The sequence below is a fragment of the Dendroctonus ponderosae genome, unplaced genomic scaffold, assembly GCF_020466585.1.
Source record: "Dendroctonus ponderosae isolate FM_Combo_2020 unplaced genomic scaffold, Dpon_F_20191213v2 Dpon_F_20191213_2, whole genome shotgun sequence".
Taxonomy (NCBI): Eukaryota; Metazoa; Arthropoda; class Insecta; order Coleoptera; family Curculionidae; genus Dendroctonus; species Dendroctonus ponderosae.
In genome coordinates this window covers 4,061,489-4,087,955 of record NW_026018165.1, presented here as the reverse complement: position 1 = coordinate 4,087,955, position 26,467 = coordinate 4,061,489, and the positions used below count along the sequence as shown (strand labels likewise).

Below are 26,467 nucleotides of genomic sequence, written 5' to 3'. Positions count from 1 at the left end.
AATTGCACTTACATAATCATCAGCATAAATCTTGCCATTCTCTTAGCTATAAGGTCAACAGGATTTTTGGCGGCAATGTTGGTCCACTTCAATCTGCTGCACTTGTAGAATATGGTAATTGAGCTACCACTTCTCGATCAATCAAGTCCCGAATTCGCGAGCACTTGTTAAACTGTTCTNNTTGCCAATTAATCGATGAATCGAAAAACGCTACGCGATTGTAGTATTTTTGGCAATCCTACCGACTGCGCCACTTAAGAATAATAATTCTTGAGAACTTAAAAAAAAACTATTTTTATTGGTACAATGTTTAGACAATTAACACAATGACTTATCTCTGACTAACTACATAACGGCTGGTTAGTACTTTATATAAATTAATAATGTTGATGCGGCACAAACTCGGGCTAGCGGTTGGTCAGCGTTATTGTTATACAAGGTGGGCCATAACTCATGGTCTTGTTTTATTGAATACGAAGTAAAAAATACTAAAATAATTTACATTCAATCCAATTTAAATAACTAAAAAATTAAGATCTAATGAATTTAAACCAAATCGGCCAAGTGGCCGGTAACACTATAGTATATGCGAATGGTTATTTAGAAATCATCAATATCTATTATGTACTATTCTCAGTTATTATAGTCACTTTTCCAATTGTTTTACTGATTGCATTTTATAAGTTCTTAATTATTTTCCTCAAACTCGCTAATTTCAAACTAAACACGATTACCGAAAGTGCATCACGTCGAAGTTGTTTTGAAGTTCGCCAAGTTACTCGAGCAATTAATCTTTGATCCTCAAGTTTGAATGATGTACATGCATCGCTCACTTTCATTTTTCAACTTCGAATTTCTAGCAAAGGAACACTTTAATCAATCGATTTCTAATTCAGCTTTGTTCAGGTTTATTCATCAACTATTCATGCGAATAGCAGCTGATACATTGAAGTGGAAAAACATGGTGTCGTATTAGGTAGGTATATAAAAATAACTTTAACAGCGCTTACGAGGCTGGCTTGGTCCTTTTATTAATTTTGTGGTGTTTTTAATATTTCGAAAGTGTAAAGTGTATTAAATTCAATTTAGTGAGTAGTTTAGCAAGTGGAGAGTGTTTATTTGGATTTAATATTTTAGCTGCAAGTGTTTACAGTGATTCGATTTTATTTTACATTTCTAGCTCCCTGGGGTGGTGTTTCAAAAATTGCTTTGAGATATTAATGTTTGTTTATTGCCAATAATTATGTAATTTTTTGATAGTATTTATGAAGTAATTTTATTCCCTCACCTTAGGTGATTAAATCTGCCGTTCTCTGATTTTCTCCTCGAGCAAAATGTGTGTGAAGTAAACAAGGAGCGGTAAATTAGATTTATTAAACAGGCGCACAAAAACAATTCAATCGTGAAAGCTCACCTAATGAAACGTAAACAGACATTGCTACGTTTCCTAATCATCGTTTCGGGTTGTTAAGAATGGTAAACATTCCCAAAGTTTGGATTTTTTGCTATATTAGAGCTCTTCAATCATTAACTAACAAAATTAATTAAACTCCAAGCTGTTTTGATTTATTTACTTATCTTCTGGTTTCAAACTGGAACTTTTTATGTTTCAAAAATAGACTTGAAATGGGAAAGCAGACAAATTATTTTTGGAATTAAATCCGACCTCCAAGTCAGAAGTTCAACAATAAATAATGCAACAAGTTAATTTCCTTTCGCTTCAATATTTACAATACAATGTTTCTAATTAAAGCGTGTTAACTATAGAGCAAAGGGAAATTCTGCTAAGAATGTTCGTTTAGAGGTATTATGGGATGAAGGAGAGCTTTTGGTGGGAGGATTAAACGAAGTAGGCCGCGTTCGAACTTTGCTGAAATGTTATTTGAAAATGTATTGCCTTTGTCCAGATGAGTACATGAAAATAATTGCTGAATGAAAACCTGTGCCTATTTAAACCGGCTTTAAATGGAGAACATTAGCACCTAGCATTGAAGAACATAAATTAACTACACTAGAGTAACGCTTATTTTTTCTATATGTTTTTTGCGCATAATTCGTTTCCTGGGGCCTTTAATGGTAGTCACGTAATGTATCTCTCGATTCCCACTGAATCTATTATTCATAATAATTTCTTCTCGTTGTATGTTTTTCGAAGATTAAATATTTTTAAGATTAGAGGTACGTTAGAGTTAGATTTAGAAGTTCTACACTTGCTTTATATATTGATTTAGAATAATCCATTTTATTTTCTATCGGAATCCTTGGAGTTAGCTTGAGCGCATATTGCACTCTAACTCAAATAATTTAATGAATTTAAATACAGTGTAAATAAGAAAATATAACATATTAATATAATTTGTAGGGATATGATTTCCGTTTGTTTTGAAATTCACCTTTTTTATACCAATAAAAAATTCACCTTTTGCCACATTTTCTTGTGAGACGCAATCGTAAAGTCCGCAATTTCCTAGCAAATTGGACCAAAGTAAGCTATTAGAATGCATAAAATTGATGATAAAAACGTTCATATAAGTTCGTGCAAAGTATATAAAGCACTCTTTAAAAGAAAACATAAAAACGGTAGCGAATGGGAAGCAATAACCATATCTTTGTAAATGTAAAAATGAAATAATATGAGCATTTTTTCACTCTCTTTCCAACGACTATCCCTTCCAAATAACCTTCTTACGCTTTTGCAAATTTATCTTCTTATTCCCGTGGCATGACTGTAGTGTTATCTGTGGCTGTTTGAATTGTGCGTTAAATATATTTTTTTCTTTTTTGAAGTTTGTTGGTTGGTCTGGGTAATAGTTATATATGCAAATTATAATGCAATAAAACTAAACAAACACGTTTGTTTTTCGAGTACAATGGTTTGAAATGCTTGCTTAACTTATGCGTATGAAACAAAGCACTTAAATACATATATTTATCGTCGAGAGCCCAGATTCGTACCTGACAAGCATACGTCGGCAATGTTTCTTAAACAAAAAGTGTCCACATTTTGTTAGTTGGGATGTCCGCAATTACCGAAGACCGTCCTTTTTGTACATGCAGCAAATGTTTTTTTATTCGTTTATACGTTAGGCATTAGATTTAAATAAATTCACTTAGCTGAATGTACCAATGGTTTATGTGAAAGATTATTGGAAGTTGTTTTGCTATCTACTGTCCAAAATTGTTGTGGTTTAAGTTGTTTAAATATGCGAGTTTAAATTCTGCGAAAAAACGCAAGTCTGTTTCTTTTTTGAACCGTCGGATAAGTACCTACGTACGTATCTTCATCATTATTAAAAAACTTTTCTTTACTGTATAACTTCTTAATTAATAAACTGCTTTTTTATTTCTGATTTGAAATTGGAAAACAAGAGATTTAATGGGTTTCTCCTTATCATGTACTCTTTTAATACAAAATGCCATTAATAAAAAGAGACGTAGCTTAAAAGTGAAATAATAAACTTTAGCGAAACAAACTCGCTTCATCTCACTTTTATCACGAAACGAGACAGCGGCTCTCCACTTAACTAGATGTAAAATACCTTGATGTGCATTTAGACAGACGAAAAACATGTAAGCCTATTTTTCCAATGCTTAAACAGCAGACTCAAAAGGTTTCAAATATATTATCCACATTTTTAGCTAGGCGCTAAGTTGAAGAGTTTTGTAGAGATTTGGAGACTAGGACTTGTATTTGTATTATTTGATCTGCATACCCCAGGGCTTAATAAAAACATTTGTTTGCGACGAAAACTAAACTGCGATTAATCTTCTATGCAGGGCACATCATTAAGAAATACTCTGTATAGAATAAATAAAAACTTTAGCTCCTTACTATTAAGTGAGCATTTCATCAGAAGAAGAAACATTAAATGTTTATAATTCAATGGACTGAATTCTATAACGTTGGAATTCAGTGTAAATGAACGTTAAAATTTAATTAAACTATCCAATCCAACCGATGAAATCAATTTGCTGGCGATGCGCAATCCTCGTGAGATATTTAAACGTTTTCATTACGCCGATAAACTTCAATTAAAAGCCGAAAATAAAATTATAATATTCCTCTGTGCTCGCGTTTGATGGGAAAAACTTACTAGAATTTCCAACATCTTTATTTTTAGATTCCTTACCTTTGATGAGCAATTTCAAATAATTAGACACTTATGCGATTCATTTCAAGACTTTCATGCGTGGTTTTGGTTATTTGAGCAAAAAACGATTTAACGGCGGTTTAACAGGATTCTTAATTAGGCCGTAAATTACCTATATACAGCTTTTAACATAGTTTTATTAAATTCGAAAGTTTTACTTCGGTAATTCATTTAAGTGTACCGAATACTTTGCAAACTTTCCTACCTTTAAAAGTATTGAAACCCTCCTGAAGTTAAGCTGCGTCTTCAACTTTATGAAACTTTATCCCGTTTTTGATCGAAGCCATTATTATTCTTGGTCAGTAAAGTGCCACAAGACGGTAAAAAGACGTTTCATAAGCTATTTTAAATCGTTTATGGCTTAGCTGAAAACTAATTTTGAATTTAGCTTCGTGAAGATATTGTAAAACAAGATGATCCCCTATGAATACTTTTATTATATAGACTACTATGTAAGAAATATGAAGAACTAGTACTTACTTAAAGGTTGCTATCAACCCTGCTAATTGGATAAAAGATAAGATTATTCCTTCCAAACTCAATCACTTAATTCATTTAAAAGCAAACGCCTTTTCGGGCCGTTAACAGAAACTCCACTGGGTCTTTACTCGAACTTTCAGCCCGAATTAACATCTAAATGTGATAATTTTCCAACTTCTTTATAACACTAACCGTTTTAAGACTTTTTAATATCTTATTTAACAATGTCTTAAACTGTTGTATTTAAGAACTAATTTTCTAGTGTTAATACTTTGCAAGATTAACATAATTCAATATAATTCAATGTGCAAAAATAGTTAGGAATTTTATAGCAAATGTAATAGTATACAGGGTGTCCCGTAAGCACATGATCGAAAGGGTACTGCGATACTCTTTGGTTTAAAATAATTCGATCTGACCTAACTTTTATTAACAATAAATGTCTGGCTCCTCTGCTATTGATTGTCAAAGTTCTTCAAATAATTTTTTTTAAATATCAAAAGAATGGTACGATGTATTTTGGTGAAACTCGCTGTGAATTTGTTCTCATGTAAGACTCATATTTTGATGAAACAAAGTGCATCAACCAAAAAAAAATGAGTTGATTTCATCCACCAAATAAAAAGTTCTGGTAGTTTTTGTACCACGACACTCAAGAATTCACTAATTGTCCAAAAATGGATGAACTCGATTGTATCATCAAAATGTGAGTCGTACATAAGAACAAATTCACAGCGAGTTTTACTAAAATACATCGCACCGGTCTCCGGATATTTCAAAACAGATAATTTTTTTGAAGAACTTTAACCTTTTGATGCAAAGAATATCGCAGAACCTTTTTGATCATGTGCTTACGGGGCACCCTGTATATATATATTTATAATTTACTCAAACAGGCAATTGACGAACAATTTGGTTCGAATATCCCTAGAAATTATCTTAAGATTAAATAATTTGAGTCAGCTCAGCTCTTTTTGGCGTTTATCTAGAACATCGCTCGATATTGCTCGGATAAACACAGCTATTGCATCGGTTTCTTGAGAGCTGCACGATAAATTGCTGAAAAATATGTGACAAATCGAGCGGTAGTTTATTTTTGTATATTTCGCAAGAGAGCACTTGTGAATCCGAAACATGATTTTTTTTATTTGGTTCATTACATGCTATAGTTTGAGAGTATGCATTGCAATAATAAGAAACATTTCTAACATTGTAAATAATGTAATATTTTCTTACTGCTTGAAACAGAGCAGGTAGACAGCACAGAGCGATAAGAATTTGCACAAAATATCCGTTTATTCATAGTATCAAAAAGACCTTTCGACCATTCCAAGTAAAAACGGAGCAAAACACCAGAAATGACGCAAATACCCTTAATGAAAACAAAACATTCTAATCTGGTGCTATCATTGGCTTTGGCGGATTATAAGCCGCAAGCTGGTAACAACGCATTTAAATAAATCTTCATTAGCTCAATGAATAATGAGCGGCCGACATTTTAGTCGGCTCTGGATTGAAACCTTACAGTATAAATCACATTGTTGGACTTTTTTAGATACAGTTATCCGCAAGAAATAGGGAAGTAGGAGGAAATTTGTAGATTCTCGCCATATTTTTGTAGCAATAATGCAATTATATTCATTTCACGTCTCTGAAAATAGTCGAATCGCCATTAAGGCGATTAAGACGCGAGAAGGCTATGTTTAAATACGACTTTCCATTATTGTAACACATTGTAGCTATAGGCGGATTTCTCAAGGAAAGTTTGGAATTCAAATCCCAAAACACTTTGAACAAGTAAAAATTAGAGATCGTAGGTTAAGGCTTTTAGATACATTTTTACCACGAAATTCATGCTGATTAGACACGTTGAGATCCCAGAAAGCCGGCCTTAAAATTAGGTGAAGGAATTAATTATGGATTCTTTCACAAAACTAGAAGCAGAGACTAGTTTTTAATCTTGAAACGCTTAAAACTTTAAACTCCGAATTGGGAAAGGGAGAATGTACGAATGTTTTATATGAGCTTGGCAAAGTTTCCAGTCAGATATATTGGGAAAGTGCAACGTATATTGGACAACGATCTCTGTGACGAAGTTTGCTAATTACACGACTAGACTTATTTTAGCCGAACGATCATTGATTGCCGCTGTACTCATGTGTTGCGGATGCGGCTAATTAGTGGCAGAATTCAAGCTCTTGAATGCTTTGCTTAAATATTATTTGCTTTTCTATGATTGCATTAAATTGATCAAGTATGCTTGCAATTGATGCATGAAAATCTCGCGAATTGCAGTTCATGAAATAAAGTGAAACTTGGAGAAAGTGAAACAGCGAGCTATTTTAAGAGAATATAATAAAGCTCTTCAAAACTTTTCTAAGCGGAAGCTGCTTTATGCGGGATGGAGAATCTACGAATGAAAGGAGTAAGTGTCTCAGTGGTACTTCTTCTTTATGAATTTTTTTGGTAATGCATAAAAAGGTAAAGGTAATTTAACGGTTAATGGTGACCGAAAAGAAAGTAAGTCGTAAGTCTTTCCCTTGCTCTTCTATGGATTTCCAAAATGCATAAAAAAAGTAGTAACATTTTAACATCAAAAAGGTACGATTGTGTTTCTTAGTTATTTTAAAGAACACTTAACACTTACATAGTGCAAATACTTACATCTTTATTTGAAAAATAATAATTATTAACTTTAAAATTTATTTGATTCATTTGTGTGCTATATGTTCTTTCGAAACAACGTTTTATTGTGCGATGTGTTTCTTCTGAGGCGATTGCTTTGTTACTTAGAATTTCCTCAAATTATTTGTGCAAAGCACCGTTTCATAGTACGGCGGGCCTCAAGCCGCTAAAATGTCACCGTTCTCCAACCATGGTTGCTAAAGCGTTACAGATAAGGCCTCCGTTGTTGCTATTTGAAAGCGATTTTAATTTGAAATCGGCTTGCAACATTACACTGCGTTACACACATAGTCTGGTTCTTTTATTCAAGCGAAATTATCCGCCAGGATAATCCAGGAGCGTACATTTCGCTGCAGGGAACAATTGATTGCTGTGTGAATTCGGTTGCAGACAAACATAGCAGCGTTCCGTTGATGCTGCAGGTAAACAGGCTCGTTAAAATTTAAGTACTAACTGGACGCTTGATTGCCTACGTTGCACAGGTTGTACGTATTTAAACGGGATTTTTCCCGTATTGCAATTTCCTGCCGGCAATGAGATACTGACCGAAATCCGTTTTTAATTTCCAGCTGTAGCATTCAACAAGGGTGGCAACTGCCTAACTCAAACCTCAACCTAAAGTGCGTTTAAGTGTTCCCAATGTAATTGAAATTGAATTGAATGTATTCGGTTGCCCTTAAGGCTCCGTATTGAAGCTCAGGTATTCGGTGCCAGAAGATTTATTGCTCCTATAAATTTAGTTCCTGGGCCCTCAAATAAAAAGCGAGCTTGTAATTGAAAATTTCATTTGAACGTGTGATGTTCCACACTCACATGTTTTTGCTTGGTAAAGCCTATAATTTTGTTGTCGGCATCACCGCCTCAGTTTTATTACTTATTTAGCCTGTTCTCAATCGTCTCTCATAATCTGTTCCTTTATCCTTAAATGCGTTTTTTTCTTATATTATATTTATAAAAACGGTCATGATGAAAACAATCAAACATTGATAGTAATGTGCTATTTCACACTTATCCCAATCCAATATCCTCCTTTTAAATAATTTATAAGAAGAGTATTGGTTCTGGAGGAAAAGGTATAATGAGAAAGATTTAGATCGTCATAAATCCTCAACATTGCCAATACTATTTTGGGAATATACTGCTTCAAGATCAGATGTGATTTATATTCAAACGACGTTAAGTGGATGTCGTATTTTAAAACTTACAGGGATGACTAATGGTTCAATTTGTAAATGGGATTAAATAGACATTAAGCTTTGGATTTGAACAGATATAAATTTAGATTTTTGAATAGCGTTAAAACATTTGAAAAGTTAAGGTGTGTTTGCAGTTAAATAGCTAGTAATTTTTGAAAATCTAATGACTAGCGGCTCACAAGCCATTCATATTGATTTGAAAAATACATTTTATATGAAACACCATTTTAAGCTCCAGTTCTCTAGTCGACATGCGACTTTGACGGGGAAGGGTTTTGCGCTTTGCATACAATATTAATTTAATTGCATATGTGATTACACTGACATATTTTAATACATTGCAAGGTTTTTTAAAATCACTTTTAGACCAAACCCATAATTTTTATGTTTTAATTATATCAGAACAGCAAGTAATAAAATTTGCAACATAAATACGCTGGAAAAGTTACAATTAAGCAATGCGTTGTTTGATTATTATGTAATAAGTTTTATAACAACTGAACAACAAATGCTTATGCACATTAGGGATGGTCGGTATTTCACGTAACCGCTAAAATAACATTGTTTCAAACGTGTAACCTGGAACCGTAGTTACAACTAGCATATTTAAGCGGTTGTTCTTGGAACCGTTTCATAAACCCGAAAAAGCCGTTTGCAACAGCACAGAACCGATGCGACACCGTCGAGCATCTATCTAGCTGCAGCCGTTTGCCAATTTAAACCGTTCTTTTTGGAACCGTCTCATAAAACCGAAACAGTTGAACGTACTTCGAACCAGCTGCAGCCATCTGCCGATTAAAAGGTTGTTTTTGGAACCTTCTCATAAAACCGTAACGGCGGTGCGCACCAGCACAGAACCGATGCGACAACGTGGAGCGCTCCAGCCAATTGCAGCAGTTTCAGTAACCATTTGTCAACGGGAACATATGTATAGTAGCGTATCACTTTTCGTTTATAAGAATTGCTGTTCAGTTCTCCAGAATCCATAATCGTTCAGATATGGATCAGATATTAATTCAGCATTTTTAGTCTAGAAGTATTTAGTTTTCTGACGTTCTGTCTTAGATCTTAAAAAAAGGGATTTCTCTCATTAATAAACTTAGCTCGAGATGTATGTGCCTATAATCAGCAAACTAAGCAAAATGTACACTTGCATATGAGCTATGACCAAATTTAGAGTCTAAGACATAATTCCATCACAGTTGAAATGTAAAATAATAAACGTTGTAAGCTGAATCTGCACCTGCACTCAAGCAGGCTTGCCATTTTTAGATATAAATTCAGTCACAAGATGAAATTAAAGTTAGTTATATAGGCGTTGTAAGGTTGACATGTTTTTTTAAAGTGTTTTTTGGTGTTACCAAAATTAACTCGGGTAATACTTCGAACCCAGTAAAACGCATCTGCAAAAAATTAATTAATTAATTAAATTAATTTTTAAATGAAATTTATATTTTTAAACATTTTTGCAAATAAAGCCTATATTTTATTTAATCAGTTTTTCTTTATATATTTTATCTAGTTTGTTATCAGTTCTTTGGTTTTTTAAGCAGGTACTTCGGACCCCTGTTTTGTTTTTGATTTTAGAATACTTTATTTTATCTAAGAGCTTTAGTTAAGAATTATTCTTTTAATAAACAAATCATTGTTTGTCATTACTATTTCTACCATCATCATCATTGCGTATGTTTAATGAAAAATTTGAAAAGTAACATGTTCTTTTTGGAACCGCATTTTGAAACCTATTACCAACGTGGAACTGGAACGTTGTACTTGTTACCGAAAAATAACCGTTTATCCCACCTCTAATGCACATACATTAAATACACCAGGACCAACAATAATTCTTTATTTTATATATTCATATCCTTTTACATCTCTCGCTAGACGGGGTAATTTAAATCTATTGGAGTATGCCTTACGTGATTAAGTCGCGAAAAACCAAAGTGGTTTATATCTTCATACCATTTGTCACTCATAATGTTAACTTGACTTATATTATTTACCGAAAAGTACAAAAGAAATTACTAGTTTTTCCAAAACGGAATGTAAATTTTTTATTATCATCATATCTCTCACGCTTTTACTGCACAATTTTAACAGTTAAAATTTCTGAACCAAGAAAACTGAATTTATAGGTTCCTTCAATTACTAAAATAATATTTAATCCCTATAAATCAAAAGGAAGAGTCATTTATTTTAGTTAAATAGTTGTTTCTTTAAGAAAGCCAATTTAAATACGCCCGTTGTAGTTTAAAAAGTAGTGTGACTATTCCGCTTGTGCTGAACTGAATTGCTACTTTTATATGATTCCTTAATGGAATTGCCCAATTGAAACCGGTTAATTTAACTCATTTTTAGTCAAGTATAATTGCTTGTAATTTTTTTCAATACCATTAATTTTGTTACATATTTAACTTTCATTTTCATTTTGTTTTAGGTCTTCACCAAGCATGCCCACAACGCAATCCTTCCAAGTGAGTAATTACATCATAATGAATAAAACATTCTAGTTAGTCAGAATGCAAAAATTCAAGCGATTGCTTGTCAAAAAGCTCAACCAGTTTCGTATATTGCGTATGAAAATAGGAAAAACAATTTTCTCCTGTTTCAGTTTATTGGTTATTAGGTATTGGTAATAGTGAAATTTTGAAATGTTGGAAGAAAGGCTCATAGTTAAGCAAATTTTTATATTATGTATATTGGCTATTATAGTACAATCCAGGACGTTTTCTTTCTCAGTCTCTGCTACAGTGCAAGTTTAGGGTGAAACTTTCAATCTACAATTGAATTCTAGTCTTATAGTATGAAACGTTTTGTGTCCTCTGCTTTTATGTTAAACAAATGAGAGTTTGGACAACAAAATTTTATTAAACAGCGAATAAACGGCTTAAATAGAATTGTTCAGCGATGTCTTGAATCAGGATTATTTTATATATTTTCAAGGGATATTTTTTGTGTGGTTTGTTTACATTGAAATATTTAACAACATTGAAAATGGTTTGCTAAAAAACGCAAAAATATCATTCCGTTCATGAGTAATGAAGCTGTATGAAGAAATAACCGGAAATAAAACTTAAAAGCTTTATATATGCCACTTACTTTTTTAGAACCTAAACTTGCAATATTAAAAGAAAGGCCTGGAATAAACGACTTCTCATTATGCTTGATCATTCCCTCCAAATGTTTCATGTTTATACTAAAAATGTTTACGCCAGGTTTAGAAAAGTGAGCCCCACGAGTTTTAAATATTAAAAACACAATTACATTTCTTTTAGATGTTATATGTGTACGTAGGCCGTATGCATTCTACTCAATGTTTAAATGACCATTCTTGCTGGAATTCAAATTGGTAAAGCTATTGTAACGATTTGGTGATTGGACAATTTGTTAGCAAAATTTGTTTTTGGTTTCTTTAAATTGTTACACTCACTTATTTTTTCAAATTTATTTTATAACAAAATATAATAGGACATGTCATTTGCCTCAAAATGCGTTTAACTGGTTAAAGAGAGGAGAGAAATTAAAAATATTAAATTTTCATTGCTCTACAAACTGTCAAAGTTCAAATATTTCAACAGACTAAAACTGACTTTTTTAAAATACATGTAATATTTTTTTACTTAAACATTTGGCATCTAGTACTTATTTAAATATATCTTTTAAAATTTTCGTGATTTAAAAAATGGCTTTAGTTTTAATTTTATGATTACTTACCTTTCAACCTTGACTATAGGGCAACCCTAAAAACTTGGTATTTAGTAAAATATTGTTTAATTCTTTTTAACATATTACGAAACGTATTGAATTATGTATAATATATGTTCATATGCCTTATAAACAAAAGCTCTTTAATTCAATGGCGTAATTACTTAAATTAGATAAGCAAAATAATTATTAGGCGTTTTAATAATTTACAGCCACTTAGGGTGAGCTATAACTCGCCGAATCGAGCGAAGACAAAGATGAAAATATAAGTTTGTAGCACTTAGCGTCACCTGAAAATAAATCCCTAGTAAATTTGCGAGAAAATACCTTGGAAATATTAGTCTCAATATTTGAGATTTATGATCCTGAAATTCGTACAATAAATGGGAATTTTTGAGGCAAATCAATAAGAGTCTGAGAGCAATGCTTTGAAAATAGATAAATCCTTTGAATAATCAACCGAAATACATATATTATTATTTTTAGTTGATTGAATTTTGTTCTCCTTTTACTGGTGAAGTATGAACGCTAATCAATTCTTCCAATGAAAATAGTCGCAAGAAAAGCCTCAGTCGCTTGTTGGTGATACAGAATTGAATATTCCCCAATGATCAGGCAATAAAATGACATTTTTGTTCGCGACACAACTGGTATATAGACATTTTTATTTTAAAAATAACTATATTTTCAAAGAAGTAAATATTTTGGAATATATCTAAACGCCTTATCACTGAGCTTTAATAGTGGACATTTGTCAGCAATACAATATGCAGGTAATTCAATGTGGAATATCAAACATAAAGCCCTGAAAAGAAATAGAGCGATATTGTAGTGATATATGTCTTGCCGTCGTTGCAATATGCACATACTTAAGGGCATTTTTCTTGAAAACTATATATTTCTTAACATTTTGAAATGGATTAATGGATGTCTTATTGAGACCGTGTTTCACTTAAATACGATATTGAGATAAGGTTTGTTAGAATTTATAGGATGTACTACTATAACAGTAAATATTATAATGGTTTATTTGATCTTTTTTCTGGGCTGCGTCAGTATTCTTGGTCAGAACCGAATAAACCGTTTTATATAATTTGGAGTTTCATCAGCAAATTCACTATTTGTATATTCTGGGCACGACGTAGTAAACGCCGCATGGTTGCAAAGCTTTTAATAACAATTTTTAAATTTAATTTCTATTCAAAATGAGAAAACAGTGCTTTTAGTTTCTTTGATAATTAATTTCATATGAGGTACATTCGGTCGAGCTGCTATTATTTATATTGTAAGTATTTATAAAAGTGTTAGTAATAATAACATTATTTAAATGGTTATTTCACCTACCTACTATGAGCGCACCAGTGAAATATATGTTTCCAAAAATACTATTATGAATAAATAAATATATTTGCAATTATACAAAAATAATACTGTTCTAAACCAAGAAACCCTTATCTGGGTCATTGTATATTATTGGTAAATATGACTCGCGAATATGAATTTGTTGGAAAAATATTGTGTTATTTTGACAATTGCACTTGCATGCAAAAAAATATAATTGCACTTGCCATTTTTTCCGTAAAATTTTTAGAGCATAAATAGAACAAAATATAACGTTTAATCTTCACAAACAGTACCTATATGATCTTGTATAGAGGCAAATTTCGAATTAACTAATCTCTTTTTATTTCTGTTCTTTATCTAAGTTTATCTGCATTTTTTCAGTACTTTAGGGAAAATTTAATAAATTTAAATCTCTTTTTTCTTGGTTCCATTGAAGTGTTTGAAAGTTTTTTCCAACCTTTCTTACTTTTTCCTCATACTTTGATTTTATTTTCGACCTGACCTATTTTCCTAAAATAAGTTCTTGATCTATTTTGCTTCTATAATGGTATCTATATATCTATATATTTATATCTGATCCATATCCATATGTCGTAGTTATTTTTTATAAAACTGGCTTTACCCAGAAAATTTTTTTCTTCTTGCTCTTTATTAGGGTTCATTAAATTAGGGTTTCCACACTTGATAGATTAAGGCCGGAGTCTACAATACAAGGATATACTCGGAACAGGCTTTACTCGGGATATACTTCGCGATTTGCGTTCTACAATGACGGAATAACTTTGTTCCCGGTATATCTGCGGTATAACTTATACCGCCTGACTTGGGGAGATATACTTTGAACAACGGAATGCTTGCATTCTATTGGTCAATTTGACTGTTAACATAACCTAGTGCTAATGTTTACTTTTTGTATGCAAAGTGGGTTTGCTGCATAGTCGTATTATCTATTATTACTTACAATACATACCAACATTAACATTAAAGAAAATGAATTTCACGGACTTGAATGTATTCGATTCCGATGACGACATGGATGATTTATTATTACGTCGGCAACCTAAAGTATTTAGAAGTCGGTAGGTATATTTTACATTTGATTCACTGTAAATATATTACTTTGAGGAATTTGATGATTTGGAGTTTTTCAAACGCTTCCGGTTGCAAAAAGGTACTGTTCATTTGTTGATAAGTCAAATTGAAGAAAGAATAAAAGCACCAACTTTGCGTAACAAAGCGATATCCCCAGCTACAAAAGTGTTTTTGGCCTTACGCTTTTATGCCACAGGAAGCATGCTAATAACAGCTGGCGATTTCACAGGAGTGAGCAAAACCTCAGCTTGCAATATTGTTACTCAAGTAACAGACGCCATAGCCAGATTACGACCAATATATGTTCGATTTCCTGAAACTCAAGCAGAGATCTTGTCAACAAAGCAAACATTTTATGGAATTGCAAGGTTTCCTTATGTCGTCGGTGCAATTGATTGCACGCATGTTCGCATCCAATCACCTGGTGGAAATGAGGCAGAACGATATCGAAATCAATCGTAAGGGCTATTTTTCGTGGAATGTACAAGCAGTTTGCGATGCACGTCTTCGCTTCACAGACATAGTAGTAAGATGGCCTGGATCGTCACACGATCAGACCATTTTTAACAATAGTAGGTTTAAGGCAAGACTCCAAAGTGGGCATTACGAAAATTCAATTCTCCTAGGAGACGGTGGATATGGAAACTCCAACTTTTTACTGACGCCTTTAAGGCAACCTTCTACAGCAGCTGAGAGTTTGTATAATGAATCCCATATCCGCTCTCGCAATTGTATAGAGAGGGCATTTGGTGTATGGAAACGAAGATTTCCTGTACTATCCTTGGGTATGCGCCTTTCACAGGAACGCTCCCAAGCAGTTATTGTGGCTACCACAGTGCTCCACAATCTGGCAATAGAAGAAAGAGATGGTGACCCCCCTTCTGAAGTTGACGATAACAACGCACTGGAAGAAAATGTTCATTCAATTCAACAATCATTTTTCTAATTTGGTGTAAAGATTTTATGCTTGTGTCAATGATTGTGATGAAGTGATTGCCAGTCTGGTTTAGTTTATTGGCCTGTTAAGTGAGAGCTGTTGGGCTGTGTCATTAGATATTTCAAAAATCTATTGTTGAATGTCTTTTAAAAGTTACCCAGTTATTTTAAAAAGTAAGTGCGTAAACAAATTTAGCAGAAAAAATAAAAAATATTTTACAGTTTAATTCACTTATTTTTAATTTTTTTACAATTTTTATAATAAATTTTTTTTGCTTCTAGCACTTCCATTTCTAGCTTATGTTTTTCAATTTTTGTTTCTTCTTCATTTATCATACACTCCATTTGAAATCTACGATGGAAACGTACAAAACAACGTGTTCTCAAAGTAGGGTTCGAGGGTTAATAACTGTCAACACTGTCACACTGCCGGGGGCGTAAATATACTATAAATCCGTCCGAATGGACTATTTGTACGCAACAGTACTAATACCGGGTATAGTTATAGCATATATACAATAAAATGCAAAACTGACCTCGTTCTGCGCATGCTCCAACGTTTATGAGAGACGATAGATTGGCGATACGACTCATTGACCACATTGTTGACAATTGTTGATCTGAATCTGAACTGTATATATAAATAATGTTTATTTACAGAAAAAGGCTATCGACCCAATCGGTCTTTCTGCCCTCTGAAGTATTAAACATGTTTAGTAGGTTCAAAATTCAAGTACAATATGAAATCTGAAAGGTATATAATATACTGGTTCTAGAGATATACGGCAACTGTTTATCTTTTGAGTTGCTATTTATTTTGCAGGACGAAGTTTTAATGTTCTCTGTGCGACCAAACTGATTCAACTGTGTCTGGTAGAAGTGGTCATATCATAAATTGTCACCCAGATGCAAAGCAACAAATAAACAACCATTCCATGTTGTTCCATTGAAGTTTCAACCAACATCTTAATAATGTTCATGTCTTATTTACTAAATAATTGCTGTGAGGACCTTGTATCTATGTAACGTATGTCCTACGAATGTAACAGAACTTCATTTTCTTCCAGAAATTTTTAGTGCTTTTCTTATTATTTAGGTTTTGTTATGACATGTAGAATGCGGGTCGCATGTTGTATTTGGCCATGTACACAATAAACCTTTTTAAATAGGAGTTGTTTATTATTTCTCTATGTCTTATTAAGTTCAATTTTTTAACAGTTACCGAACATAAAGTTGAGGTTTAGTTTATAGGAGTTTATATTCTGCACTTAAAGTGGAATTTTAAGAAGTTGTAGGAAATTGTAATTGTTGTATAAAAATAGTCTAATGAAAACAATAGGTATGCTTTTATGCTGAGAGCCATCTATTTAATCATTAAATTACAAATTACCTGAAAACCGTGAATAACAAAAGTTAAAAAAATACGAAAACTAATCCGCAGTGGTTAGAAAAGAAGTGCAGGTACAGATACACAAAAAGGGAAGCGGCGTGTTCGATATTCAGAATAGTGAGTAGTCTGCTGAGAGTAAATAGCATAGAACAAGGATAGGTAAATAGTAAGTAAACATCCCCCTTTCAGATCAACAATGTAGTGAATCTTAGGTTAGGTCCTTAGGTCGTCTCGCCAATTTATCGTCTCTCATAAACGTTGGAGCATGCGCAGACGTCAGTTTTGCATTTTAATGTATGCTGTAGTTATACCCAGACGAACAAGTGATTGTAGAACTCACGCAGCGATATACTCCCGATATTTCGGGGTATAAGTTATACCACGAACTATTATACCGTTCTTTTTACTTACATTGTAGAATCCGGCCTTAAAAAAACAAACTATTTCTATGCCGATATTTATGCTCATTTTTAACGCCATCAAGAAATGGAGAATTAATTTGGTCAAGTATCTAATGTAACTAAGGGGTACTGTTGTATAATATTTGATTATTCTCGTCCACAAATTTGTTTAAAATGTTGATTGATGTGGGTTGGCTTTATAGAGTGAGGGTTTTCGTTTAAATGAATGGAACGATTATGCGAGTTAATCGACCGGTAGTTCGAAATGCTGTTTCGTCTAAATGTACCTAACATTAAGGCAGGAAATTCATTAGCGTGTTTGAACTTCACCATTAAGCTGTGTTTTACTATAGCAGTGCGTAATTTTTTCTTTTTGATCATGATACAAATGAAGCACTTAGGGGAAAATGTTTTTCTCGCAATTAAAAACAACATAGATGAAGATTTAATCAAGAAATTTCAAGATTCAATAAAATCTTGAATATAAATATCTTGTTCCTAATTTGTTCCACTTTGTTGGGTAGATAACGCAACCAACATCAAAAGTAAAAGATGAAAGAAAATATTTTGCCGAAAGAATCTAAGAAGTTATGAATACATTCTATAAATGGATTGAGAAGTATTAGTTCTTAAATTTAAACTTTATTTTCATTTACGCATTTTATTGCACGATCATAACAACAAAAACTGTTCATTAATCATCATACATTCGCGAAAGATTCCAAAATAGTTTCAACATGCAATGTGTTTCTTGCGCTTCAATTGAAGAACAAATCCTGGGAATAAAAATCGTATCATATTAAGCCAAATGAACGACAAAATAACAAAACAAAATCAGAAAGTCTTCGATCAATTTTATTTCCATTATGGGTACCTGAAATAGATGTGAAAATAATGAAAAAAACTAAAAGCAGTGACAGATCTACCGCGTTCAAGAAATTTCTCGGATAAATCTGCCGAGGTAATTTGTGCGATTGTTAAAGTTTTTCTGCGTCGAAAATGGGAAAAATTACTCGGGTTTTATGGTTCAGTTCAGAAGATTGCTCGGATATAAAACTATTCGATGGGGAAAACGTACAGGGGCGTCAGCTGAGTTCGCTTAAGTAGGGCAAAAGTTTGTATAAAGACCACCTACTGATATGAAAAACATACATGAGCAGTACTAGGTTCTAAATTATACAGGATGTTCGTCAGTTGAAAATGGCGTTTTTCTTATTTCGAAGTGGACGAGGGCTCTCCAATAACAAGAGAAACATTTTTTTAGAGTTTTATTTAACTAATTTTTGTTAAGTGCATGTTGACGACTTATTATCATTAATGGTACTTTGTTATTCTTCATGGTATGACTAATATTGCTCTATTCTAGTGAAAAAATCAGATTGAAAATTAAATTCTAAATAATGAAATCTTAGGATTATGTTACTTGTGCCAAATGGTGTTATCTTAGCAAATGTTACGTAATTCAGGTACGTAAACTGATTTGGTTTCTACTCTGTGTAAGCAAGAGGAGAAAGATCAGGTTCAACTGACGCCTGTTTTAAAACTGACGATTTTGAATAAAATATCAAGTATAGTTAAATTGTATTTCCCGTTACTTAAACCACGTAGCGAGCTTAGCTTTTAAAAACTGTATACAATTGAAAATCATTAATCATTGGTTTCGCACCGAAAGTGATTGTAGAAGTTGGAAAAAAGTGTTTAAAAATTCCATATTAACACTGGCTAGCCAGTCGTTTGGTTGGATTTTTGGTTCTCTTTTAGCTCCAACTCTATTAATTTTAGCATCGTCTTTGCATCTGCAGTTTCGGAAAATTAAATGTAGCTTTTAGTATGTGGGGGAGCTGTGATGTTTCCTGGGGTTTTGTGACTTGAGTTCAATAATGCGTTTGTTTATTTGGCAAAGATTATTTTAAATTTTACACTCCACTTCCAGATTTCCTATACGCCACTATAAACACTTTCATATTCACTAATTCAAAGCAGCGATGTGATAAGTTGTAAACAGCATACTGCAGAATTAGCATTCTAGCTCGGATGGATATTAATTAATGTTCACTTGCGTTGTTAATTGGGAACATTTTAAGACATGGGTACATACCTTAAAGCCATTACTCAGATTATAAATGTATTAGTCTTTGAGCAACCACAACCATATTGAGATATTAATTGCCATCTAACTATTTTCGACATTGACAAACGATCGATACAGTGGAAGTTTATTAGATACTGTGAATTTGGATTACAATATAAATATTTCATACGTTTGAACAATTCTCAAATTGTGCTGCTTGATTCGAAAAATCTTATTTGGCTTTCTCTTTTTCGGTTGAAATTTGCTCAACATTCTTGGGATCTCTTAGTATGAGTTTTAGTTCGGATACGTATAAGTCGTAAATAAGCAACAATATTTGGAACCAAAAGCTGCCAATGCAAAAGTATATATTTTAGACATAATATTCAATGTAGCGAATGTTAAGCCCACAGTGGATTTAGGAAAAATATGTATTTTAAACGAATAAGTCAGTTCTTTATGAATAATGGTCTGTTTCTACCACGCAGCTGAGAAATCACGATTGTTGGTGACATTGCTCTGACAAAAAGTGATATTTCTCTTCCCAGGAAAATGAAAATAATGAAATTGATCAAAATTACTTTTCTCACCACTGTTAAATCTGACGTCATTGTTAGAAATTTATATGCACTTTTATTAGCTGCTAAAACATGCGAACTTTTTGAGAAACAATCCAAACTTGCTTGGATTTTAACTTATATAGACAACTGATACAAATTTCTAATCTAGAATCATACTTCTAATTATTTGTAAAAAAAAATTAAAGTTTAAAATTAATTAATTTGAAAATTAATGTATTAACGTAAAAATAATATATGTCGAACTTTGGTGAAATTTATACGTTGAACTTTTATCACCATTGATCCTTTTGATTTACCGAGCTGCGCGTCTCAAACATACAAGAGCGCTGTAAATAATAGCTCACTCTTCGACCTAAGTGTATAAAAAACTTTTCTATTATTATTACTATTATATTAATAGTTTAAAATGCTTTTCAAATTCATTCAAAAAAGTTGCTTGCAAAAGGCTGACTTTTTTGCCAAATTTAACTAACTGAAGCACTTTAGCAAATCATGGGCGACTTTTTTGTGTAAAAAAATGTCACCACTTTTCCTTTCAAATGAGATGTGCGTTGAAAAATGAGTTTTTCCAAACAAAACCGATTCATTATCTCTTAAGTAATGATAAACGATGCGTAATAAAACGAAAAACCTTTTAGACGCGAAAATAACAACCGTATTATTTATGAAAAATAAGTACATAAAAACCAGAGTGAAGCAATGGGGTCGTCATAAAGTGGACGATAATAGCGTTAGATCCTGTCGTGCTCTTTTAAACATTTTATTCGGGTCAGAGTTTGCGCAATTTATTTTCGGCAATGGGCTTTAACCATACAATCCTAAATTAATTTTGGTGTCCGCTTTTGGGGTGACACATGATTCATGCTGAAAAAACATTAATTTTCCATCTCTGTTTGTTTTTGGTCTAAAAAAGCTATCTATTTAAAAATAGAAAAATGCTAATTTCTTCGGCAACGCCAGTGATTGGAGCAAGAACAGACTGGAGTCTGTTTGCTTAACAGATTGTTTATCCCCAACTGTGGTGTGCTCGAAGGGTTGTGTCCAACTTCCACGTCTGAGTTGTGTAAACTAAGAAATACTGTTTGTAATTAAATTAATTTTTGGGATGAAGTTGTCTTTGTAAAATTGAAATAGCCTCTCTTACGGGTGTTTATGGAAGTTTGATTTCAGTTTCAGATTCAGGTTCAGTTTGATTAACATTTCATGAATGACTTCCTTAAGACTTTTTCAGTGTGTATGTGTGTTTCTTTAACATCCATGTCTTCCTGTCTTCTTTTACTTTTGTCGAGTTTCTTTGGTCTGCGCATTTCGACAAAATATTTGCCTTTATTATCTGAGTTATTTTATTTTAACGGAGAACGGTCGCGCTTTGTAAAAACATTAACAGTGGAAGGTTTACATAATATGGATTAAATAAAAATGTACATTTATGTTTATATTTATATTCTGAAAAAATATATTAATTTATAGGAACTCTGCTATTCGCTTTATCGTAAGACACACTTCCTTGAATTAATTACATGTGCATAAGTAACATCCTAGTCAACCTATATACAAACTAAAGGAAGCAATGAAAAAGCAAGCTAAAACTGAAATCATGAAAAGAAAAACTTTGAAACAAAATGAAGCTTTGCTTTAAAAATTTAACATAGTTTTGTTAGAAAATGCAAAAAAAATTAAACTTAATCGCTGATAACTTGTTTTTTCAAAATCAAGCCATCAATTTCTTGTTTTTTGTTCCACATATTCATATGCCTTAAATGAAACCTAAATATAGTTACAATGCGGAGAAAATGAAAGATCGGCAACCAATTGGCAAATTTCCAAATTGGTTCAGAAATCACATACGGGATGTTTTAGAACTGAGCTCCTCAAAGTTAAATTAAGTATAGTCAGATAATAAATAAATAAATATAATCAGAATATATCAGACCAAAATAATTTAAAGCGGAGTAATGCATATATCTGGTGTAGAAAAAACTAAGCACTGTTCGTTTTTTTATTAATACAAAATTTGAAATATTTACATAGTTCACCGAAAGAACAAATAAATTATGCATCGTTTTGATTTATTCTACGCAACTGATGAGAACATTATCTGGAAGTACAGGGCTATCCATTTTATGCTTGGGAAAGTAAAGTAAAAAAAAACACACAAAATATTCAGATGGAGACGAAAATTTTGATTAAATATAAAAGATTAAACCTTGCCATTATAACGGGAAAAACAATATCATTTAAATGTCCTCCACGGGACCTCCGGCAGGCTTCAATCCTTTTGAGGTAAGTTTGAATGACTTTTCGGCACATTACCGGTAAGATCTTGGTCATAACTTCACGGATATTGACTTTCAGTTGCTCAAGAGTTGTAGGATTGTAGGCGTAAACACGATCCTTCGCATAGCCTTACCAAAATAAATCTAACGGTGTTAAGTCGCAGGATCTTGCGGGCCAATTGACATCCCTCAATCTCGAAATTACGCGTCCTGGAAATTTCTCATGCAATACGGCTCTAACTGCCAGTGTTGTGTGACTCGTTGCCCCATCTTGCTGGAACCACATGTCTTCCAGATTGCATAATCTTTAATTTCTCTCCAAAAATAATCGGTTAACATGCGTCCATAGCGCTCAGAATTGACTGTTATGGCTCTTCCTTGATAGTTTTCAAAAAAATGTATTCACTTAACCACCGATCAAAAAATGAGCCTCATCGCTGAAGAAAATTCGGTTCAAAAAATCATCATCAACTTGATTGTGTTCAATCACCCAATTTGCGTTAGTTAGTAGTTTTTCAAAGTGCTGTCGGAGAATGTGGTATCCAAATAATTAATTACATATAATCCATTAATAAATATTAATGTTGTAGTTGCTTGATAACTAAGATTACAAACCAGAATAGCATTTGGAATTGTTGAAACATTATTTCACAGTGTGGAAAAATTAAGTTTCAAATGATAAGCTTTGCTTCCCTAATTGACCTAAAATGTTGCATTAACAATGGTGAAGCAAAAGAATGGTCACTTGTTGAGGCTAAATTAAACCCCGATTTTGAAAGGGTCGGTCTAATTTTAATTGATAATGAACTCACAGTCGGAATAGAGCTGGCTTGAAGCGCAAAAGGAAAAATTATTTTATACAAAATGAATGGAGGTTTTGTCTATAGATGGAATATTTTCAAACCCTGGATAATTACTTGTGCGCCTTGGCTGAAACGAAGTAAATTTTTATTAATTTTGTTATTTTACATATACGTACATTTGATATTCAATTTCTAAATGTAATTCCTTTATGCCTGCAAAATCCGATTTTTATATAATATATTTTAAGCTTTGTCTCAGTTTCTCAATATTTATCCAATTTAGTGTTTTTACAAGTGGGGTTTTTTGTTTAGTGTTTGGTGGTATGATGCAATCCTGAAGTATTTCTAGAAGTGTTCACTCTTTTGGCACTCTTTTGAATGCCAACTCTCTTAGAAATAGAGCATTTAGAATTTATTTCAGTTGATGAAAAATATAAAATAATTTTAGTAAATGAGTAAATAAACATTAATTTACAAGTATTAGAAAATCGAAATATTCCAATGCTTAATGTGGCATTGTCGTATTATTTTTAGTAAATGTTGTGGTCACATCTCCAATTCCGGACTTTTATTACTTACGTTGAGTGATGAAGTAGTTTCAATATAATATTCAATATAATACTTGGTAGGATTTAAGGATCTCAAATTAGTTTGAGCGCAGTTTTAGGGATAATTTGCGAGGTCGTACATGTTATATTGATAAAACAGAAGATTGTTCTTTAGTGTGAATTATAGTGAAAAGGGGGCTATTAAAAAATATCAGGAATTAGTTTTCTTTCATTTGCTTTTGCAGTGGATTGCAACTTTTTTACTGTCCTTCAATGTAAGACCTTACTTGCTCTTCTCCTATGGTGAAAATGTAGTACACGAGGAATAGACACTTTATTACGTAAAATTAAAATAGCACTTTCTAGTTCCACTGCAAGTTATATATATATATATATATATTTTCCTGAACGGTTGAAGCCAAGGAAGTGTCTTTTAAGTTGGTGACATTAAATCTGACCAAAACTGCATTTCGTAACATGTTTAACGAATTACTTCCATTGCATTTCCTTTTCCATTCGCAGAAAACGTCAGTTAATTTTGAAATTGGCTACACTTTCGATGGAAATTCTACAGACGATTTTTCGAAAAGCCAGTAAATATGCACGTATTTATCAGCAAAGTGCATTTTGCAGCTGAAAGCGGATTTATTCGGAATGGAATAATTAATAGACATGATTGGTAAATCTGAAAAGACCCCACACGCTACTATTGAGGCAAATAATCAATATAAAATTTGGTTCCTTTCTTTCCAGTATAAAATTTAACTGCACATATATGCCGGAAAATAACTGTTGCTTCCTTTGCAGGTCTTTGACTGAACGTACACGGAATACAAATGTATATTTACGAATTTTTCAACAAAATCGTAATATGATAAAAAAATAGAACGAAAAAAATGTCCTTCAACGAAATTATGTAAATCTAACATGAAGTCTTCTAAGGATTGCTTGAGGCGATTTTACCATGTAGTTTTATCGGATTTCTATCATTTTTTGAAGCATTTTAGTAAAGATTGCGTCATTCCTTATATTTGCGCAAGTAATCAACATCTTACGTTGCGAAACTTTTCTCAATATTTACGTTGTTAATACAGATACAGCAAAGATGTTCAAAAATCGAACTGAAATTAAGGCGGATATTTTCCACATCTTTCCTCAAATGGCTTTGTTTTTGTTAGTATTTTGCGCCATATTTTGCCAATAGTACCTATTATTGCATTTATTGCTGGAACTGTATCCGGATCGGAACAAGGGGGATTTTTTGCAGCAAAAACATTTATTAGCCGGGAACATCGTTTAAATTGGATAAATTCAAAAACATGCTTTAAACTGAAACTAAAGGGCATCGAATTTTAATTTAAAATGAGAATATGAAAATTCTTGATTTGCTTGTTTTTTACATTTAGTTTATTAAATTCACAATGCCAATCATAATTGGTCTTTGTACATTTTTTTGCCAGTAGTTATTGCATCCTAGGTCAATGTTGCATAGAAATGCCTGCTGCATGTAGATCGTTCATAATCTTAGTAGAATAATTTCAAATAAAAATCGCAAAAGCTGCGTACTGTTCAATTATCTCGAACTACGGGATATTTGGAAAATAGTAATTTTTGGTATTGGCCGATCTTTGCTGCTCCGATCTTCACTTTCACAAGAATCGTTTTGCAATCATTTTAATGCAGATTTTGTATAAGATTAACCAACTTTTCGATTCCCGCGGGACTACACTATAAATGACTGTTGTTCTTTTTTATTTAATGGATATATATTAGCAAGGCGTCTGACAAATTAATTTAATAAATATACAAGATAACACTATTGTTATATTTCAGTATTTTTTCAAAATTTTGAAACTAAATTCTTAAGGAAGGTGCATAAACTTTGTCCTAATGAGATTTCAAAAAAGGAACAAAGATTAACTTTCATTTAAGATGCGATATCTATTCGATGCGATTTTTTATTTACAAAAATATTTCACCCACTTACTATTTCACAAGAAACTCACATTTTTCTGTTGGAAGGCCTTTCAAATAGATCTTGGTCACCTAGACCTTTACATGTTCCTCATTCTCCAACTGAACTCCACTTATCCATGGATGAAGAAATTACTAGCTTATGGTTTTGAGAACTATGATACCTAATCGGTCATAATTTGAGCTCATATTTAACCTTGCCTGATTATATGTCCTGATGGCATGACCATTATCGGTAGTATAAAATGAATGACAAAATAAATCAAATACGGCCCCATCGACTTCAGTTCTTTTTTGATTTACAGCTCAAGTACAGTGATTTTTCTTACAGTTGGTTTAAACCAATTCTGGTACATATTTCATATAATATTGATGATACTGCGTTATCCTCGTAATCCAAGAAACTGAGCTTTGGCATTTATTCAGCATTTCGGTTAACGCTCTGAAACTTACATGTGGTTTTTCTGATAAACTGACACTCAGGTTGGAAAGCCTTTCGTTTGATAAGCTGCAATTCTACTATGTTCGAAGCGTTTTTCAGGAGCTCAAAAGTCGACACCTGTGAAGGCCGTCTACTTGGAAACTTTCAGATATGAAGAAGTTAACAAAAGAAAAGTTCACTCAAACTGCGCAAATAATAGCTGCTCTTTCGTCTCTGAAAAAAATAATTAATGAACTAAAAGAGAATAACAAAAATCTATTGGAAATGAGATTACTGGGCACTTATCGTGTCACACAACAATAACGTTTTTCATTTCTTTGGAATCCCATAATGGCAACTGTTTTTTGTCTTTCGTTTTCTTGTAGGGTTTTGCTCCAAGATCGGTTTAG

At 32.6% G+C, this 26,467-nt stretch overlaps 2 protein-coding genes and 1 long non-coding RNA gene across 3 annotated transcripts in view; 2 read left to right on the top strand and 1 right to left on the bottom strand.

The window, feature by feature from the left end:
• Positions 1-26,467, bottom strand: part of LOC109538243 — a 98,508-nt gene that overhangs the window by 69,336 nt on the left and 2,705 nt on the right. The window lies entirely within an intron of this gene.
• Positions 14,451-15,723, top strand: LOC109538235 (putative nuclease HARBI1). Its single transcript, XM_019905378.2, has 2 exons — positions 14,451-15,228; positions 15,283-15,723. Exons 1-2 carry the CDS (start codon positions 14,958-14,960, stop codon positions 15,600-15,602), a joined length of 591 nt encoding a protein of 196 aa, XP_019760937.2. The 5' UTR covers positions 14,451-14,957; the 3' UTR covers positions 15,603-15,723.
• Positions 15,908-16,763, top strand: LOC109538240. The gene is made up of 2 exons (XR_002172012.2): positions 15,908-16,346; positions 16,416-16,763. It is a non-coding gene; the product is annotated as an uncharacterized LOC109538240 (long non-coding RNA).